This window comes from Malaclemys terrapin, chromosome 3 (assembly GCF_027887155.1).
Source record: "Malaclemys terrapin pileata isolate rMalTer1 chromosome 3, rMalTer1.hap1, whole genome shotgun sequence".
NCBI classification, from domain to species: domain Eukaryota; kingdom Metazoa; phylum Chordata; order Testudines; family Emydidae; genus Malaclemys; species Malaclemys terrapin.
Genome location: NC_071507.1, coordinates 171,835,632 through 171,848,753, shown reverse-complemented (window position 1 = coordinate 171,848,753; position 13,122 = coordinate 171,835,632). Strand labels below are relative to the sequence as shown.

Here is a 13,122-nt window from a genome sequence, read left to right as displayed (position 1 = left end):
AGGCATCTCTGTTCTACCTCCACTCCCACCCCCACTACAATACCACTCCTCCTTTCTATCTCATACACACATTTCCCCTCCCAATGCTTAGTTGTTTTACCACTCATGATAGAACAACAATCTTGGTGCCATGTTATGCAGAATGACAGAATTTGCTCGTGCGTTATTTCTTTTTTAATACTTGTTCATTAAGCAAACACAATTAATTACATTAATATTTAGAGAACATCCCCCATGCAATCACCCCAGGATGTTGTACAAAGCCAATATAAAATGCATACAATAAAATATTAATAAACTCAATTTTATTAAGAGCTTATTACATTTGCTGTAAAAATTGGCACCAATTCTGAAGCTTTAGTGCAGGATGAAAATTAATCTCATAAATGAGGCTAGAGATTGTTGAAACTACTATATTGCATCTGCAATATTACACACACAGTGGGTCTGGGTCACCTCTCAGTAGTATAAATCCAGAGTAACTCAGCTTAAGTCAGTGAACTCAGCACTCCATGGCAGGAGCAGTCAAAAAAAATCTAGGAGAGCCATCTAGTCACAAATGCACAGTCCTGAACTAAACCACAACAACAAAAGCTGTGCTGATATTGTCAATTATATAGGTTGTGGGGGAGTGAGAAGCGGGGGAGGGGTGAGGAGGTGACCAACTTCCAATGAACTTCTGCAAAACTTGAAAAAAAAAATTGAAACAATTCAAGTGTTTTTATTTATAACTCAGCTATTTTGAATGGCTCTTGCCATGGCGCTGTAAGATTTATCTTTATCATCTAAAAATCTCCCCCTTTTTGTTCAACAAGACAAACATAATAAGATATTTCATAACAACTGGCATGAACTTTGCATGCAATCACTCTCCTTGTAAGCTGAACATACAGCATGGTTACATTGCTGTGAGGGTCTAGTAAGTCTTTACTGCTTATATGTGAACTGTGATTTTCCAAAGGCTTATAATTTAGCCAAATTTGGGTAGATTTGCACAGGGGACAGCATAAAACACATCCCTGACACAGAGGTCCACCCCCACCAAATTTCAAAACCTGGGTGCACTAGAACTTTTCGAATAAAAGGTTGCCAGAATTTAATATGGGCAAAACAATGTATTTTTCCCTAGCTCCTCATTCTTTGAAGTGGCTGAACTGGTTTGGGTAAAATCTCTCCCCCCAGCCCTCAAAATCAGCCTAAATCAGCCACCTAGCATAGCAAATTTCAGCTCAAATGATTAAAGTTTGCGAAAGTTATAAGGAATTGTAAACAGGGTCTTATCATGAGGAGTGTTGGGAAAGCTAAATAATAAGCAATGTCACCAGCCTCACCTACCATTTAAACAGTTTGATAGCGTTGCTTGATTTATGATAGCTCCACTATATTCTTAAAGTAGGCAATATGAATTAGCTGTCAATAGTTCAACTTTATGGCAAATTGATCAACCACGCAAGTCCTTAAAGAACATGCAGTTGAGTTTCCTTTCTATCGGATCTAGAGTTTAAGACGAGCCATAGTTATAGCAATATTTAATAGTTCTCTCCCTCTGATGAAGGTGAATTTGTCATTTCAAAGTGATAAATGGAGATCATTAGAGACTTCCAGTTATCTTGTAATGCCTTACAGTAAATCTGTATTACTACATAGTACATTGCGATTCTGCCTTATACTGCAGTAACATTATTCACCCATTCCTTTGAAAATATGTTGTGATGTTGACAAAAGAGAAGGCAAGCGAAAAATCTGAAGACCTAGTCTGGAAAATCTCATTGCTAGTCCTGTAAACAGTTTTGCATTAGCCACTGGCAGTGACAGTGACACAAATAGTTTGTCAATGAAATATCTTTGTGATTCTCAATCGTTGCTGAATCTGTGTTGTCATTTGTTTTCTGCTGCCTGCATGCTTTCATGGTTCTATTTGTTCTTATGCCTTGGGAAAGTTATTTTTCCATGCACCCTGACAATTATGTCCTTTTTAACTGCTATATTCATAAGAAGCAGCTCTGGGATTTTTTATAATCTACATTTGCCTGTTTGTTCAGTATTTCTTCTTGTTCTGATGTTTAGTATGAAAAACATTCCAAATAAAGTATTTTTTTCTCTCATGTTCCTTTGCAAATGAGAAATTAATATATAAAATCCATCTTCTTGGGAGTGTCTGGTATTAGTCTAAAGGAGAGAGGAATATCTGAAAGGAGTAGCAGCAGAAGAAATAGTCTGATTTGCAGGGCAATAATGAAATAGTTAAAATTAGATCATCCGACAGCACTACAAATGAGACCTCTTTTTCTGAAAATGCAGTTAGAATTGTTATTGATATGAAAAATATTTATAGACATTTTTACAGGTGCTGTACACATGGGTAAGCTGCAAAGTCACCTTGAAAATTGTACAAATAGATAACCGGCATTAAGACATTGTGTCTTAAAAATGAAGCTTGTGCAGGGATCACTAATTATGAATATCAGCAGAAAGGACAGTCAGAAATATTGCAACATCTTGGTCTAAGTGCAATTGTCATGTTTGAATCCTTATTTCTTAACACATAGATTCATTTTATTTACCTATTCCTAATTCCAGGACAGAGATTTTCAAATCAAGAAATTTTAAAATATCTAAGGGTTAGCATGTAAAAGAAGTACAATTAATTCAGATGAGTACTATGGAAGGAAATGATCATATTTTAAGTATCTGTGCCAATGGCTAAATATGCAACATGTATAGATGGGATAAAATATGAATAAATAAAATGGAGTAAGTATTTCTATTCTTAAATTTCACTTAATATTCTAGAATTAAAAAAAAACTGTTTCTGACTTCCTCTGTGTTTTCTCTTTACTAAAAGATGAAAAGCATCTTTTTCAGACTTTCAGAAACAAAATGCGATGCGCTTTTGCAAGAGATATTATCTCCAGGTTTAATTGCTTTAGTGGCACTATGAGAAAGGGGGTAGAATAAAATGAAACATCATTTGGAACATGATATTAAATGGTGATATGTACTACCAAAAGTCTAAACAAATGTGTAATGCAGGATTGTAATAGTTATGAAAGATCTTTGTACCAAAAGTGAAGAACAGTCTGGCATAAATGTATCTGGATCGTTCCAACTGCTTCTTAATTAGCTCTTTTTAAAAAATGTTAAGTACAAAGAAGTACATTGTATCTGTTCATTATCTTCTAAAACACAGTAAAATAATTACATGCAGAGTAGTATCTGGGGACCATTGGCATGATCCTAAGCAGAAGAGAGAAAAGTTAACATTAATTTCACATCTAAATCTAGGCCTTGATTCAGCAAAACACTCATGCCCATACTAAAATGTGTTGCTTATTTGGGACTCTAGTGGCTTTCTTTAGAGGACCGTGGCTGATTAATGATAATAACAATACAAGTATATTGCTGCTTTCATCCAAAAATTGCAAAGTGATTCTCATACTTTACAGATGATGGCCCTGATATGCAATGGGCAGGGTGTTTGTTCTCATGGATCCGACTGCAGGTTGAGCGCCTATTTATTGTTCATGTACGGCAATGCCTTTGCTCCATCTTTGCTGAAAACTTTACCCATTCCTCTATCTCTTCTTGCCGTGGCTATTATAATTCCCTTTTGTATGGTGACCTAAAGTCCCTGTTACCCAATTTGTGCACAATAACACTGCCTACTTTCTCATATGGACAAAGAAAATGTATCATCCCTTATCTGAAAACAATTCTACTTCCCATTTATTCTGGATCCATGGATTTACTCCAGCCTATTGCTACCTTTCTGCTGATATCTCTGGGTCTCCTGTATCTAACATAATCCTTCCTCCTCTAGCTCTTCCCAGGGAAAGGAAAAAAGGTTCAGTTGATGTTTGGTTTCAGGGGTGGCTGATACATTTTTCTTGATCTGAATCTGTTTATTCATTCCTATTTCTGAGGCAAGAATTTTATTTGCTTATTTATTTACATTTACTACTAAACTAGAAGACAAGCATATGCTTAAAATTACTGAACGAAAGAGCCTGTACTAATGAGATATAAGAGAGCCCCACATACCCGCACACCTCTAAAGATGCATACATTTTCTGCGGACCTCTAAAGATGTGCTACAGAACTTGCTAGCACATCCATTTTTCATGCCCTTAGCCTAAATATGAGCACTTGGTCATATAAAAATGTCAAACAGCAACCGTCAAACAGTACCCTCTGTTTTGTCAATGTATTTTTGGAGGCCCGCTGAAAACCTGGCCTAAAATTACATTTTGGGGATGAAACACTGGCCCTATAAAACTCAGTGAGAACACTCCTATCAAAGTCAATTGGACAGGATTTCACTCAAACTTTAAGAAATTCCCTGCTGTTTTGAGACACATTATACCTTATCAGCTGGATCAACTAATATATTGGGCTGTGAAGTCTTCATTTCATGGTGTTTTTTGCTGTCTGTTTCTGCAGATAGATGTGTTCTATCCTTTAACATGTTTGCTTGAGCTGATCCATTAGCAGACTGCGTCCTGTTTAAAACAAACAAACATGTTATTATCAAACTGCCACAATTCAGCATGAAATCAAAATATATGTCCTAAACTGTTAAATAGTTATTGGGAAGTATAGTTTACATAACTATGAGATCAAACCTGAAGTCTTACTCAAACCTGTGAGGGCAAAGAAATATATAACAATTTCCAAACTGCAGAATAAGAGACATTTAAAAAGGAGAAGAGGTGAACATTTTACTTCTATTTTAAGACACTGATGATTCAGTAAAGCACTTAAGCATGTGCTTATATTTTGGCACATGTTTAAGTGCTTATTGCCTGAATAGGGATGTTTCTCTGAATCAGCACTTAACTAATTAGCTGGTCAGGGAGGAGGGAATCACAAAAGGCAATTGAGGTGCAGGGGGTGCAAGCTGTACAATTCTAAAGCACGGATAACAAAATGTCCAAAAAAACTTTGGGATGGCCAAAACCTTCAAAGTCTGTCAGGTTAAATGTAGTAGTGGTGGCAGTAGTTGTAATATAATTTTTTGCTCTTACTTTTATTGTGAATGTGAAGATGTCGTGACATTTTTAGACTTTGAATAAGGGTTTAACAACCTGAAAAAGCTTGAGGAACATGCTATATATATAGACTGCCAAATATGCTTCTCTGGCAGAGAGGTATCATTATTCCCACCCAGCTTCCCTCCCACTCCCAGTTTGGTTCTGTTTTGCACAGGCAGGATTTAACCCACAGCTGAGTACCTTTTTTTTTTTTTTTTTGGTAAAAAACATTTTGCATTTCTTCTAAATTCTAATCTATTGGAATACATAAATAGATGCAACAGTACTGAAGAAAATTGAGATTTGCACTAGAAGCAGGAAATAGTATTTCACACTTCAATAACTGAACTTTGTCTCCAAATATTATCCATTAAGCCCCCAGTCCTGCTCACTGACCTGCACAGGAGGATCCCTGCCCTTGTGTGGTGCCTCACTGAATTCAACAGGTTTCTGCACAGCTGCAGGGACCACCTGTGCAGCTCAGCTTGCAGGACTGGGCCCTAACTCTTCAAGGGGCAACTCTCCATAATAATTTCTCCTCCAACATTTATTAACTAAGGCAGAGAAAATATTGAAAAATACCTTTTAGAGATTTGATCCATTTTTTCAGTGTCGTGTCACTAGACCACCATCAGCAAACACAGGCGCAGCATCTGATGATGTCTCACAGATAAGCCACGTTACAAAGTCATGTGTTATGTCACCAAAGTCAGGGCCGTGACAGATATAGAGCCTTATTCGTTACAAAAGAGTGCTGGTGTTCAAATTAGTGATCTTAAATGAAAGCAGCTGACACCCTTTATTAGCCTCCTAAGTAATCGACTTCTTTCAAGTAAATATTGTAAAAATGTGTTGGTTAAAGGCATGTTCACAATCTGCATCTACAGAGACATTATGAAAAATGTTGGTAAGAGCACTCAGCTGCATGAAATGTGAATTTGGAGCTGGGATTTAGCACAATGCTATTTGAGGATGCTGATGAAGCATTGCTAATTCATCACCTGTACAATCTTCCGGCTGCATTTTGGCTGTTAAGCATGCTGAACATGTAAGTGGGTCAAACGTAAATTAGCTCAGTACAAGTGTTACATTGTTCCTTTCCTCTGAATCATCCAAATGGAGATATGCTTTATATGATCCATGGGGCAGTCAAAAGATTTAATCCCATGAAGTGTCCGCTTATCATCATTGCCTATTATCTGACAGGTGGACGAATATAAGAAGGCAAAGGAGGCTTATGGGAAAACAATAGAATGATACATTTGAAAGTGGTGCTATGTGAAGTATTCACATCATATTTTGATAGAAACAGAGTTAAAGGTGCATTCCTTCAGTCCTACGTTCACTCACACACTGCATTATGTGACCCAAACACATAGTGTTTGAGAATGACACCCGGCAAAGGTATCAGTGACTAATGCCATCAAGATCATTTTAGTATCTGAAATGTATTTGGAAAATATCATTTTTTATCCATAAAGAATGGACTAAACTAGTCTAACATAAACATGCCTCCTCTCCTCTGAGGGCCTGATCCAGGTTCAATGGGTATTGGATCAGAAATCCTCTTTCGTAAGTGTAACTCCAAGTGATTTTAATAAGAGTTACACTAATCACCAGGGAAAACAGACCCCATAGAGACTTTCATAGCTTATAATCTCTTCTCTGGTAGGGAAGACATGAAGACATTACTGGTCATTCATGCAATGGATTCCCCACAGACTGGATGAAATTGTTTCTTTAGGACATTTACACTGTTGTGGTCCCTGCCTTTGATTTGCCTGAAGATGAATAAATTAATTTGCTTCCAAAATGCCACTTAACCTTTCTAAGCACTAATATTTCCCTGGAGCTCTTCCTCTCAACCCCGTTCTTGATAATGGAAAGAGAACAGTGCAAACAAAATGGGATAGAAGGTGGTAAAGCTTGCACAGCCCGAGTAAATAGTGTGTATTTGGGGAAGGTTTGCGGGGAGTGAATGGAATGAATTCATTTCCTACAGGTTATGGAGCAGCAGCAGAACTTTTTTTTGCAGCTACTACTCCAGCCTCTGGGCTATGCCAACCCAGAGAGCTGCTGTATTCTCCTAGCTTTGGGGAAGTGGGACAGTGAATCCAGTTAGTTGCAGATCCACTGGCCCTGCCCCTACCATCTGTATTATATATCTGTAATTAGCATAGTCTTTATACTAGTTATAGTGTAATATTCTTTATATATCTGTACATAGTCAATGCTTTGCTTTCTTTAAAATAAAACCATACCTAATCTATGCACAATTTAATTCAAACTCCTTTCCTGGTGTATTTACAATAAAACTGAACATTTTCAAATTTCTTGTTGAATGGATGGTACATGAAAAATTGCCTTTTCCATAGGAGAAATGTGGAGAGGGGGTATCTTCTTCCCCATGTAACATTGCAGTATTCAGTGTAGGCAAACAGTGGGCCAAATCCTCAGCTGCTATGACTTGGCATATCTTCATTGATTCTGCAGAGCTACCCCCTTTTAAACCAGCTGAGGATTTGTCTGAGTGAATATGATGTATGTAGCAATGATTTAACTAGAGCTGGATGGAAATTTTCCTTCAAAATGTTTTCTATGAAACAGAAATTTCATCTTTATGTTGGGAAAACTTAAACAAAATATGTAGTTTTGGGCTGGGTCATCCCAAATTCAAACATTTTGATTTGTCAAACTGAGTCAAAACATTTTGTTTCCTGTCATTTTGCTATTAATCTGTGTCCACTTGAGCTGTCGTGATGTCACATAGGAGATGACCATATTCTTCTCCCCAGTTAGCTACCTCTTCCATGCTACATCACAGTCTCCCCTATGGTTGAACCTCCATGAGACATCACAGCCTGTGACTGCAATGCATCACATGAAATATAGTCTGGCTGGGAAGCCCAATCCATAGAAGAGAATGGGTATATGAGGAACCCAAACTACAACTCCTATGAGGCAGTGTGGCAGGTCGACAGATTCATTTCAATATCATGCGTCAAAACAAAACATTTAAATTCTGCTCAACAAACAGAAATTAAATGCTTCAATTCATGAATGTCAAAGTATTTCATTTCAATTGAAAATATTATAAGAAAATGTTTTAAGATTTCTAAATTGATTATAAATTCTTCTCAACTTTCTGATCTCTGAAAAAAATTGATTTTTTTTCCTGATTCAGAAAGAAAAAAAAAATCAAAATATTGGGATTTCCTGAGGCATGGAAATTCAATTTTTTGATCAGCTCCTGATTTAACATTATCAAAGCATATACACTCATGGTTAATTTAATATTTTATTTCCTCTTTTTTCCATTATGTTTGGTTTAAAAGGATGTTTTTCATAACAACATCTAATGCCTGTGTTACAACACTTATAGGGAAAAAGGTAACATCCCTCCACCCTAAAATGGAGAAGGGTAAAATTTAGGCACTTAGGAGTTAGCACAAAGATCATCAAAGGAAATTAGGCACCTAACTTCCTTTGAAATCAATATGTTAGGTGCCTAAATAACTTTGAGCAGCTGGACCTAGGTACCCAAGTCACTTTTGGACTTAGGCTCCTAAAACACTTATGTACTTTTGAAAATATTACCAGAAGAAAATAAACTAAAATTAACTGCTTCCATCACAATGATCAAGTATCAGTATAGTTGCTCTATTGGTATAAGCACAGACAGTTCAAAGAGAGTGTATACATTTCTGTTTTGTATGAAAGGTAAAGTAGGAGATCAAACTTTATTCACTACTAGCTATCCATGAACAATACAAGCCAATTTTCAGACCAGTACTTTGGTGTGTTAAAGTCATTCAGCCAATACATGAGAAAGATGATTTAGACAACATCTACAGGAGAATGAGGTCAAAAAGGTGAAACAAGCATAAAGACTGTTGATTCAGGACCAGGGGAAAAGAGTAATCTGGTGCTCTAGATAGTCTTAACTTATTGAACTGGCTGTCTTCCTGCTATGGGAATTAGCCATGTGACAATGACCTTGGCTTGGCCTCATTACAGAGGATAATCTTATAAAGCATCACTACTATCCCTTTACAATTCTGAATTCAACAAGTTAATAACCACTACTTATAATGTACAGTCCCAAGCAGACATGTACACTTGGCAGTGAATTTTGGGATTTAAGCACATCTCTGAATTGGGGGTGATGTGGAGTCGCATTGCCCTAGAGAATAATCAGGGAGGGTGCTGATAATGTGTTCCTGTGAAACTCCACTGTAGCTCAGCTCTCCTGAAATACTCTCTCCTCCAGCCTTTAAAAACAGACCTCTAACTCATATGAACTTAAAGCAAGTGTAAACATGTTCTAAATGACTTACCCAAGTCATACAGCACCTGATTCGCCAGTTGTTCTAGGTGCACTAAGATGACTTTTGCGAAAGCTTTTCCTGCTACACTTAGTAGCGAGATACCCCAGTAGTTGTTGCAATTGCCATTTTTGCCTTTATTTTTATACAAAGTAATAATGTTTGTGTTACACATCTCTTGTGGTATCTCACCCTCTGTCCAGCATTTAAGTAGCAGCTGATGAAGATATGGTAATAGGCTGTCTTTCCCACACTTGAGGATTTCTGCTGGGATGCCATCTTTTCCAGGAGCCTTGCCACTTGATAGCAAATCAATGGCCTTGCTTAGCTCTTGTCTACTCTAAATCACACCGCAGATTCAGGGCTGGAAAATCAACTATAGACATGATTTTTTCTCTGCGTCAACTCCAAGAAAAGTGCAGAGAGCAAAACTGACCATTTTACGTGGTCTTTGTGAACAGTCAGCATAGCAGATCTATTTGCAATACTAGAAAAGATAGGATTCCCACCACCCCTGTTAACTCTTATATGTTCATTCCACAACAACATGAGAGCAACTGTCCAGTTTGATGGGTCTACTTCAGACTGCTTTGAGATGAAAAGCAGAGTGAAGCAAGGATGTGTTCTTGCCCCTACATTCTTTGGGAATCTTCTTCTTGGTACTCTTGAACTGTGCATTTAAGGCATGAAAGATGGAGTGTACCTCCACACAAGATCAGATGTGAAACTCTTCAGCCTGTCCCAACTTAAGTCAAAGATCAAACTCAAAAAGGTGCTAATCAGGGAATTTCTATTTACTGATGATGCTGCCCTCATTGCCCTCAATGAAGATCTACTACAAGAACTCATGGACTGCTTTTCAAGTGTCTGTCAGGCATTTGCTCTCACCATCAGCATCAAGAAAACGGTTGTATTAGATTTTCAAGATTTTCAATTACCTTAAATGCAAACCAGCTAGTAGTAGTCCAAAAGTTCAGCTATTTAGGTTCTACAGTGACCACCTACTTCTCACTGGATGAAGAACTAAATGTTCACATTGGAAAGGCTGCCATCACCTTTAGCAGACTGACTAAAAGAGAATGGAACAACTCAAAGCTTACAATCAAGACCAAAATGCTAGTGTACCAAGCTTGTGTCCTCAGCATTCTCATGTACAGTGGGGAAACATGGACAACTTATGCTCATCAGGAGAAAAGATTAAACAGTTTCCACCTATGCTGTTTACACCACATACCCAACACCAAATGGCAGGATAAAGTCACCAACGCAGAGGTTTTTCAAAGGGCAAATTGACCAACTGTGATAGCCCTGCTCAAACAAAGATGACTGCATTGGCTGGGCCATCTGAGTAGGTTGGAAGATGGATACATACCCAAGGACATGCTACACACTATCAGAGGAAACAAGAACAACAGGACTTCCAAGCTTCGCTATAAAGACACATGCAAGCGAGATATGAAGGAATTGATCCTGACCAATGGCAAATCTTGGCAAGTGATCATAACAAGTGGTGACATCATCTCTATCTGGGTATCAAAGTGGTTCCTACAGCTTGATGAGAAAAGAGCCAGTAGGAAGCAAACAGCTCCCAACCAAGATACGTACATTTGCCATAACTGCCAAAGATCATGCAAATAAGAACATAAGAATGGCCATACTGGGTCACACCAAAGGTCCATCAAGCCCAGTCTCCTGGCTTCTGACAGTGGCCAATGCCAGGTGACGCAGAGGGAATGAATAGAACAGGTAATCATCAAGTGATCCATCCCTTGTCGCCCATTCCCCGCTTCTGACAGACAGAGGCTAGGGACACCATCCCTGTCCATCCTGCCTAATAGCCATTGATGGACCTATCCTCCATGAACTTATCTACTGGTAGTTCTTTTTTTAACCCTGTTATAGTATTGGCTTTAACAACATCCTCTGGCAAGGAGTTCCAAAGGTTGACTGTGCGTTGTGTGAAAAAATACTTTCTTTTGTTTGCTTTAAATCTTGGATTGGACTATTCAGTCATATGAGACATTGCAACCCATCTACATCATAGGCTGCAATTCCCACTATCTTTTGCAGCTGAAAGGATGCCAACAACAGCACCAGATTTGAAACCCAGGGGTTCTTGGGTGTAACAGTATTCCAGAACAAAGTTAGTTTCCTAGTGTGAAAACTACCTTTCCTAGCCACCAAAAACTTAAGTAAATATAAAACCTGTTAGTAACATAACCATTTTTCAGCACTGTAACATTATCTCTTTCATTTATATTTCACGTCTGGTAAGCAAAAAATAACCAAAGTCATATTCTTCATCAAAGGCTTTGGGAACAATTTCAAATAATATTTTTAAAAGTGCTCCATGCTTCTGAAGTACTTATTGTCTCCCTCCACACCTCATTACTTTTGGAATTTAGTCTATGACTCTGCATTTCGATGCTGTTAAAAGCAGTTATTTTCTATCAAATACATGAGCATTCGTTTCTCCTTCTTAGAGCACTTCTGAATCATGTTTTTTCCAAGGTCTTCAAGTCTCTACCCCCAGAATGAGGACATCTAATTAATCTCTATATTATGAGTAATTTAGGCTCGGATCCTTCTCATGACCTATATATGTGCTTAACTTTAAGCACACAAGTATTCTCATGGATTTCATTTAGGTGACTTCTATGGGACCACCATAAAATTCAGATCTAGGCCTGGCATAACCCATCTTTTAAGCATTTTTAGATCTCTAGCTTTGTTTAGTGGCTCTCTCTGAAAAAAAAGATATTCCAGTATAAAATACTGCCATTTGTTTGTTCAGAGTAAGGGGGCTATATAGTAGGGAATATGATATAATCTCTAGATCCCCACTTCATATGCTACTAATAACTGCATCCCATCTTTCCTCCATGCACTTCCCTTACCCACAATATTTTCTTCTACTGACTCTTTATTAGTATCAGTTAAGCTCTAAACTATACAAGATATAAAAAAAGAGACAAACCTTGCCCTGAAAACCTTATTGTTCTAAATAACACAAGTGGAGAAGATGAGATGAACTGGGAAGACCAGAGGAAACAACTTGGTGAATAATGTTTTTTAAATGCTCAGTTTGCTCATTACAAATTCTCAAGAACCACTTAACTGTTTCTCAGTGATAATTTGAAAGGTGTTAAACGTATTTTTCTGGCTAAATACCAACATGGATGATTACCTTCTCCTGTCTAATTCCCTCCTCCTGCAATTTCAATTGAACAAGTTATTTTTTTTTTACTTCCCTTCCAAAAATCTCTCTTGTATAGATTTGCTAGTTTAGAATGGTTGCTGTAATTATAGTTACACTCCAGAGGGTAAAAGAACCTTGCTGTAAATGAGAATCAGGCTCACTGTCTCTACAGGCTTGTCTATACTGCTCAGCAATGTGCACTAAATGGGTGTAATTTCTAAAGTACACCAATGGGTTGCACATTAACTGGCCCATGGAGACCCTGCTACTGTGAACTGAAAATTTCCTATTTTTATGTAGTAATAGGGAACTTTTAGTTCATGCCAGCAGGGTCTAAACGGGCCAGTTAGTGTGTAACATGTTGGTGCCCTTTAGAAATCATACCCCGCTGGTGCTCATTGCCCTGTCATACAGACAAGCCTGAAGGGTTACTTTGTAAACATATAATTATTATTTCTTTTATTACATAAATTACCAGTCAGTGTCTATTGTGTTTTGCAGTAGAGAAGATAATTTAGTAATAAATGATCTTAAATAAAACTCCCCACCTCTCCTAGCTGTATCCAGG

General features: G+C 37.7%; 1 protein-coding gene across 6 annotated transcripts in view; it reads right to left on the bottom strand.

The window, feature by feature from the left end:
- TPO (thyroid peroxidase) overlaps positions 1–13,122 on the bottom strand; it is a 104,028-nt gene that overhangs the window by 13,629 nt on the left and 77,277 nt on the right. For 5 of the 6 annotated variants that reach the window (XM_054021489.1, XM_054021482.1, XM_054021492.1 and 2 more), the window contains 2 exons: positions 4,364–4,499; positions 289–3,237 (listed from right to left, as the gene is read on the bottom strand). In XM_054021489.1, the coding sequence (XP_053877464.1) occupies positions 3,199–3,237; positions 4,364–4,499 (175 nt within the window). In that variant the 3' untranslated portion in view covers positions 289–3,198. Of the gene's footprint in view, positions 1–288; positions 3,238–4,363; positions 4,500–13,122 lie in introns of those variants that run through there. The other variant, XM_054021484.1, reaches the window with a different exon arrangement.